Genomic DNA, 8212 nt, shown 5'->3' with positions numbered 1-8212 from the left:
AGGTCATGATCTCGCGGTCCGTGAGTTCGAGCCCCGCGAGTTCGAGCCCCGCGTCGGGCTCTGGGCTGATGGCTCGGAGCCTGGAGCCTGTTTCCGATTCTGTGTCTCCCTCTCTCTCTGCCCCTCCCCCGTTCATGCTCTCTCTCTGTCCCAAAAATAAAATAAAAAACGTTGGAAAAAAAAAATTAAAAAAAAATAAATAAATAAAATTTTTTAATGTTTATTTATTTTTGAGAGAGAGAGACAGAGCGCAAGCAGGGGACGGGCAGAGAGAGAGGGAGACATAGAATCTGAAGCAGGCTCCAGGCTCTGAGCTGCCACCACAGAGCCTGACACAGGGCTCAAACCCAGGAACCGTGAGATCATGACCTGAGTTGAAGTCAGATGCTCAACCGACTGAGCTACCCAGGTGCCCCAGGGAGTCATCTTATAATGGAGTGAAAGTTGTATCTTAGAAAGGTAATCTGACAGTTATGGGGATTAGTACGTAATGGGGAGGAATGAAGCCGATATACCAGTTTAGAATCTTCCAAAGTTTTCAAAGTGTGAGATAATGAGGGTCTAATCTACCATGTTGACAGTGGGAAAGGAAAAGTTGAGAAGGAATTAAAATCTGGGAAAGAAGGCAAAACAGGGCATGTTCCTGATAGATATGATGGATGAGGTAGAGACTAATACAAGATGTCTCCAAAATTTTAATTCGAGGAAACTGGAAGAAGGTCATTAACTGAAATAGAGAAGTTGGAAACGTTGCTATTGGAGGGAAGATCTTGAGCTTTGTTTTAGGCAATGTGAAGGGCAAATGATGGTGAGAAATGTTTAGTGGCATTGGTAGCTGGTAATGTCTTCTAATTAGGGAAGAAGCAAAGTTGTGAAGATTGACAAAATGGTGAAACAGCAGCATAGATACTGTATTTGGTTTAGCAGAAAAATATAGATGAAAGTTTTGTCTGAATAATTTTTGACCAGGTTATAATAACAGTTTAATATCATACAGTCTTGTATCTGCATAGAAGACCTGTCTCCTGAACTCCAGACTTAGAGACCCAATTGATGTCTTTGTGACATCAATTCTTGGATACCTAATATGTGTCTATAACTTATGTCCAAAACTGAACTCTTGGTCTCCTCCAAATTTGCTTTTCCCCATCTCACTTACTGGCAATTCCATCGTTTGATCAGGCCAAAAACATTGGAGTCAGCCTTGATTCCTCTCTGTCTCAAACTTCACATTCAACATACAACTCCTATGACACTATTAGTTGCATGTTCAAGATATATCCAGATTCTTATTTACCATCACTACGACTGTCCAAACTCCCATTATCTCTTGTCTGGATTACTGCAATAGCATTCAAACTGATCCCCCATAGGCCATCCTTATAACAGCCATATGTACTTTAACAACATGTGCCAGATCATGTCACTCATCTCAGCATTCTCCAATGGCTCTCTGTCTCACTAAGAGTAAAAGCCAAAGTCCTTCTAATGACCTTCAGAACTCTATAGGATCTGGCCTCCTGTTACTTCTCTGACATCACCTCCTACTGTTCTCTTGGATCACTCTACTCTAGCCACCCTTATTTCCTGCTTTTTCTTTAATATGACAGCCATGCTCTAGCTTCAGGGCCTTTAGACTTACTATACCCTCACTTATCCCCATGGCTCATTCTCTCATCTCTTTCAAATCTTTGCCCAAATACCTTCTCAGGGAATGGATGAATGAATGATGTGAATAGGTGCCATCAGGAGGCACCAGAGCACTAGTGCCACATGCCCTTCTAACAGAAGTCAACACATAATTACCTTTCAACATTTATTGAACACCTATTACATATAAAACAGATGTGTATGATTGGCCGGTGTTGGTGAAGGGAAACGTTGAACTAATCTTGTTGCTTTAGAAGGTTCTTGAACATATTTAGCACATACTGGAGCAAACAGCTGACTTCCGTAGTCACTGAGAGAGCAGTATCTATTAACAAGCAAATATCTTTTCAGATAACCTAGGGCTTCCACCTTCTAGGCAATCAGGATCTACAAACGTAATCCTTCAATCCAGGCAGTAATGAAGTCACTGCACGATTATAACACCTGGTTCTAGTCCCAGGTTGACTCTTAGCTTTGATTGGTGACTAAATTACTCCTCTTATTGGCTCAGTTCTTTTATTCTTATGATAAAATATCTAATCTCATCCATTGCCCAATTCAGGTTAAGGCAACAGGTTAGTATACACTTAGGTGTTACAACTGGCACATATATGTATGCATTGTGGAGTTTGAGAATACAAAGTCTTTTTTAAATGTAAGAATTTCTAAATTAGAGCTATTTAAAACTAGTCTTCAGGTTGTGGTAGACTTTAAAACTTTAATCTTTCCACTTTTAATCCTGTTTTCACTAGCACCACTTCTGTGGTTGAACTCATAGCTTATTTTAGTTCACGCCTGCTAGTATTTGAGTCCACCCTAGCTCAAAACAAAGGAGAAACATGATCAGCCTGAGTTGTCAACCTGAGACATTAACATGTGTAGCTCACCTCAGAAATGCCTTTGAGGGTAAGACAGGCAGTCACAGATATTGACTCACATATATTAACAACCCTTCCAAAACTTCCAGGTAAGCCGAGGGAGAATCAGTAACTTGTTCAAGGTCATTCAAGCTAGAAAGTGTATACTGGCTTTTGTTCCCAACCCAGGTTCCAAAGCCGAGGTTCCTTTCAGGACATCATTGCTAAGAGGGAGATCCAAAGAGGAGTGGAAGGAGAATAAGCTATGGTTGGATACTTCTAAATGTGGTGGAGGGAACAAAGAGATCATAAAAATCTATTTGGGGCGGCGTGTGAGGTGGGCCTTGAAGGATAAACCGGAGATTGGTCAGGCCGGTGTGGGGAAGAGCGAGGCGCTTTCAGCTAACGAAGTAATGAGAGCTGCTGGCCGATCTCCCAGTTCTTCGACTGGAGGAGTCGTTCTAGGTTGAAAAAATAACGTCCGGTGGGTCTTTTCTTCTCCCCCTACCCCAGTCTTTTCCTTTGGAGCTTTTCAACGGTCACCAACTTCACCGTTAGGCATATATTATTTTTATAACTTGAAAAATCTCCATGTTTTAAAAAAGCGACCACTGAGTCCCTTGCACAGTGGGTGGAGATCCCGCCAGACCCAGGCACACCCCCTCTCTCCCAGCTCCTTAGCCCGGCAGCCACCAGGGGAGCGTTTGTCCCCGGGGAAGGGCGCTCACCCCTGCGGTGGTTTTTGTCTGTGGGAGCCGGAGTCCGAGCAAGGGTTCTGGCAAGGGCGGTCCGGGCCTTGGCTCGCCAATCTGGCGGGGGTGGGGCGGCACGTGGGGCGGTGCCGCGGGCGCACCTGCCCGGCGCGGCTGGGCTCCCGGCGGCTGCGCGGACCGACGTCTTCCCTCCTCTATTTCCCCCTGCCTCCCGCCTCCCGCCTCCCGCCTCGCCGTGTGTTTACGTGGAGACGAAGATGGCGGCGACGGTGACTGCGTTGCCCGTGCGGCTGAGCACGGTCAGCCAGTGAGCTCGTAGACTGGTTCCACTTTGGGCGGAGGGAGCGCCAGGCCCGGCCCTACTCCCTGGGACCGCGGAGCTTGCGGTCCCACCTCTGTCGGAATCGACCTTTCCTTTTTACCCCCGACCTTCCCTGTGTTCCCCCAGCCTTTTCTGCAGAGGCCATGGAGGACGAAGAGAGACAGAAGAAACTGGAAGCCGGCAAAGCTAAGGTAAGAGAGCCGGAGGCTGCTGGGCCCGTGGTGGGAGGCGGTGGCTGGAAAGGGGGTGGGAGAGGGCCTGGGAAGCGGAGATCGCAGTCCAGGTTCGCTGCCCGGGAGGGAGGTGCCGCAGGATCTGAATTTTCCCTTTGCCTTCTTCTTTCCTTTTTCCAATTAAAAAGGCCTGGTATTACTACCTAGCAGAGGATACTTCCGTGATGATTGGGTAGTGTGTCTCCTTTCTTGTGAATGCCCAAATTAAGTCCCCTCCTTTACTGTATTGCTATAAGCTGGTATTTATTGCTTCTAAATCTCCAGCCTTTCAGTTTTAGGGAGTTCCCTGGGTAGTGCAGGCATTGTGCTTTTCAGGGTGGGGATTTAGAGCTTTTCTTTATTTGGTGGGGGATTTGTACGCTGATCATCAGCTTAGCTTTCTTTGGTGGCACGCTGGCACTCTTGGATATGTGATTGGCCTGTGACAGCTGCCTTAGCAGTGGCTTGAGTGTGCCACAAGTGCCAGCTGTGAAGTTCGCTTAGGGGTGTTTTTAGAAGCGTAGCTTTGTATATTTGTGTTTGGAGGTCTTTGTCATGGCATGCGCTTTTGTATTGTGTGGAATGTTAATGCAGTCTGTGAATGGAACTGCGGGAGACGAAAGGTTCCATATTATAAGCAACACCTATAGAATTCCTTCTTTAAATAATTGAATTGTTATCTATGTCTCTAGGAGTCCCTATTTTATGTCTGCGTGAAAGAAAAAAACGTAAAACAAACAATACAAGACTATGCACAGGTACTATTTACTGGGCTTCGTGAAAAATTTAATATAGTCAAGATATAAATAAAATAGCATATTTCTTTTAAAAATTACATATTCGAGTATATCTTCTAGCTGGCTTCAAAGGCCCCCTTCCTCCTTATGACGACGTTACCTTTTATAGTTTATATTCTGTCTTATTAGAAATAATTGTTAGCAATCATACTTGGACCACAATTAAATTATAATATTAACTTTTTTCTGTCTTCCTCTCCTTTCCAACCTAAAAATAAAAGAAAGGGGATCCATGATTTCAGTAATCATTGAAGGGTCATACCATGGAGAGATGCCATAGTAGATGCTCAACACAAGTTTTTTAAATGAATATGCATATAAACCAGCTTCATATTTCTGAAATACATTTGGCTTTCCCATAAGTTTCTTCTAAGATCAAAGCTTAAGTGCTTTTATGTTACCAGGTAAATTATTATTTTGAAGTCTGTAAATGGAGGGAAGGGGGAATCATGACATCTTCAGAAGCCCAGAGTTGCTTACATTTCTGCAACCTGAGGGTCTGAGCAAGCTCTGAATCCAAGAAGGTGGAGGTAAAATGTGTGCCTCCTTTGAAAGCATAGATATTCTAATTAGACATTTTGTTTGTTACTTCAGAATTTGGATTCCCTGCCCCCAGAAGCATCTTTCCTAAAGATATATATAAAGCAGTCTTACAAAACATTGTTTACTTTGGGCCATGCGTATAATAATGGATTTATTTAAATTGATGTGGCCCCACCCCAAAAAATTCTGGTTTATTTGTATGTGTGTTTTGTCCTTCAAAACTCTGCGTGTAGGTTAAAAATCTTTTTCTTTTAATAATCACTTTTATTGTAGAAGATTATCGCCTCTAGAGTTGAGCCCAATTTTTCTAGTCAGAAATCTGTCAGATTTATAAGGCAGGATATGTTTGTTGGAACATTAGCTGTATAATGTAGAAACACTGGAAACAACATTCATAGAGAATATTAGAATAAATTGTTTTTTCAGCCATATCATGTAAGTTTGGTGGAATATTATACAGCCATTAAGATTATGAAGACTGATAGAATATGGAAAATAGATTGAAAACAGCATCATCAAAACTAGTGTGTATACATTATTTTATTTGTAGAAACTTGTGTGCTTTTAGATTAGGACTTAAAAACTTTGTATTGTAAAGTCATTTAGCAAACCTACATTGAACTCCTGTTTTATACCAAGAGTTGGAAATTTAGAGGTGGTGACAGTCTCTGTTCTCAAGTTGCTCACAGTTTAGTGGGAGAGACAGACATTGAGTAAGAACAATGAAAGAGAAGAACAGTAGGATTTTGGATGAATTTTTTCATTTGTAAAAGTGGATAAATGTTGCTACCTTGTTTAAGACTACTTTACAAAAGAAGGTTCTTGATATTAATGCAGCCAGGCATGGTGCCTACTACATAGTAGGTTCTCAATAAATATTTGCCTAATGAATGAATGAGCAGAATAACCATGAGTCGTTCATAGTACTACTTTACTAGCAAGTTATAATTTAATAACAGTAATCCAGAATTCCCTTAATTGGAAATTGTTATAGCTGGCCTCAGAAATCACTTAAAATGATCATTCCCAAAACTTATTTAGAAACTTGGTTTTCTAAATGGCTTGTTTATTCATTGAACTTAAATATTGTATTTGATAATACAGTAGTTTTATGAATCACAATTTCTGCATTTTTTTCTTAGTGTTTGGTAAGCTAGTCATTGAAAAATTTCCTTTTTGTATCTAGACTTTATAAATGATTATTTTTATGACTTGAATGCAGTATAGTATGCTTTATAAAATATTTTATAATAACCAAAATCTGCAATGGTAGAATAAATTCTGGTATATGTAGCCATTAAAATAATACTACGAAGACTTTGAGTTGGGAAAATGTCCACAAATGATGCCAGGTTAATAAAAATGTTACCATAAAAGATGTATGTACATATGTATATGTGAAGACACTTGAAAAAAATGCACTGAGATATAAATGATGGTTCTCTCTTGTGTGGTGGGTTATTGGCAATTTTATTTTCTTTACACTTAGTATTTTCCAAATTGTCCACAATATATTTCTTTTAGGATTAGTAAAACATGTTTAAATGCCATTTTTAAAAGCTTATCAAATACAGTATAAGGAAGAACTTGTTATATTGTAGTATGGTTATTACAGAGAATAAAAAAATGAGGCACAGAATAAACTAGGTTTCCAAAGGACCCTCAGTTTGGTGTAGTCCTGCAACCTTAGTTTTTGTTGCTTGTATTACATATTTGGGAGCCTATAGTAGACTTGCACAGACTCCCTTTCTGTTTTGTAGTTCTTTTTTCCTTGCTGTCTATTCTCATTGCCGTGGTCACAGTCATCTTGCCTTGCTCCATCTGATCTGCTTCTTCCCCTAATTTGCTAGTTTAGATTTGCTGTGACTAGACAACCCAGTAAGTGAGTGTGATAGAATGGTTTATAAAAATCAAAATCAATGGAGCCCAGTTAGTGGGCTTTATGACAGTTCAGTTTTTCTACTACCTGTTGGTTTTTTTGGTTGCTCTTGGGTCCTCAGCTACTTCCTCGGTATTAATGTAGCAAGAAGCCGGACCCATGGAGATGTGAGACATTACTGCATTATTAAGTAAATATTTTCACAGCTGGACCAACCCTATTTACCGGCTGCTAACAGGGATGGCACTACATAGGCTGTCCTTGTGTTAAACTACTTTAAGTGACTTCATTTTTTTTCCAAGTGAAATTATTTACACTGTTATATAAAGAAAGTATTGTAATGTTAGTGAACAAAATTAGAGGATAGTTGTGTATTTAATATTATTAATGTTATTACTCCTGTAAATTCGCATTGGGTATACTTGACATTCTATCATGTAGCAGAATACAGTAAAACCAAAGTTTTGCTATTCAGCATTGTATGTAATTGGCATTATTTGGTGAATAATTATTATTGCTATTTTTTTTAATGTTTATTTTTGAGAGAGAGAGAGACAGTGCAAGCGGGAGAGGGGCAGTGCAAGCAGGAGAGGGAGACACAGAATCTGAAGCAGGCTCCAGGCTCTGAGCTGTCAGCATGGAGCCTGACGCAGGGCTTGAACTCGCGAACCATGAGATCATGACCTAAGTCAAAGTCTGACCCTTAATCGGCTAAGCCACCCAGGCACCCTCATTTGGTGAATAATTATTAAAATTTTTGCCTCTTGCACTCAGTAGTAATTATGTGATTTTTGTTTAATGAGCATTTTGAAGAGTAGTGCCAATTGTATGCAAAAAAGGACAGTGCTCTGTGCAAGCTGTATATTAGGTTATTGACAGCTAGACTTTTCAGTTACTACTTCCACTCTGATAGACAAAGTTACTTATGGTGTAAAATTGTTCTCTGCATATTTCAGATACACTGCTCCACTACTAAGAAAGTTGCTCTTCATCCTTGTTTCTTTAAAATTTTCTTTTTCTTTCTTTCTTTCTTTCTTTCTTTCTTTCTTTCTTTCTTTCTTTCTTTCTTTCTTTCTTTCTTTCTTTCTCTCGAATCATCATTTACTGTAACAGTTGTTCATTGTGACTTAAAAACTAATTCATGACCTTCAGGCTTTGTTGAAAAACAAAATATCATTTTTAGGTTATGAGCCTTAAGAGGGATAATACGGAGAAAAGAATGAGTAGAATAAGCTTCTT

The 8212-nt window shown here is 40.3% G+C and overlaps 1 protein-coding gene across 6 annotated transcripts in view; it reads left to right on the top strand.

The window, feature by feature from the left end:
- Positions 1 to 3443: 3443 nt before the first annotated feature.
- The window catches only part of AKAP9 (A-kinase anchoring protein 9), a 151322-nt gene continuing 146553 nt past the window's right edge, over positions 3444 to 8212 (top strand). For all 6 annotated transcript variants that reach the window (XM_058725131.1, XM_058725134.1, XM_058725133.1 and 3 more), the window contains exon 1: positions 3444 to 3733. In XM_058725131.1, the coding sequence (XP_058581114.1) occupies positions 3686 to 3733 (48 nt within the window). In that variant the 5' untranslated portion in view covers positions 3444 to 3685. The remainder of the gene's footprint in view (positions 3734 to 8212) is intronic.

The sequence above is a fragment of the Neofelis nebulosa genome, chromosome 4, assembly GCF_028018385.1.
Source record: "Neofelis nebulosa isolate mNeoNeb1 chromosome 4, mNeoNeb1.pri, whole genome shotgun sequence".
Taxonomy (NCBI): Eukaryota; Metazoa; Chordata; class Mammalia; order Carnivora; family Felidae; genus Neofelis; species Neofelis nebulosa.
Note: the sequence above shows the minus strand (reverse complement) of the source record. Positions and strands in the feature narration are given on the sequence as shown.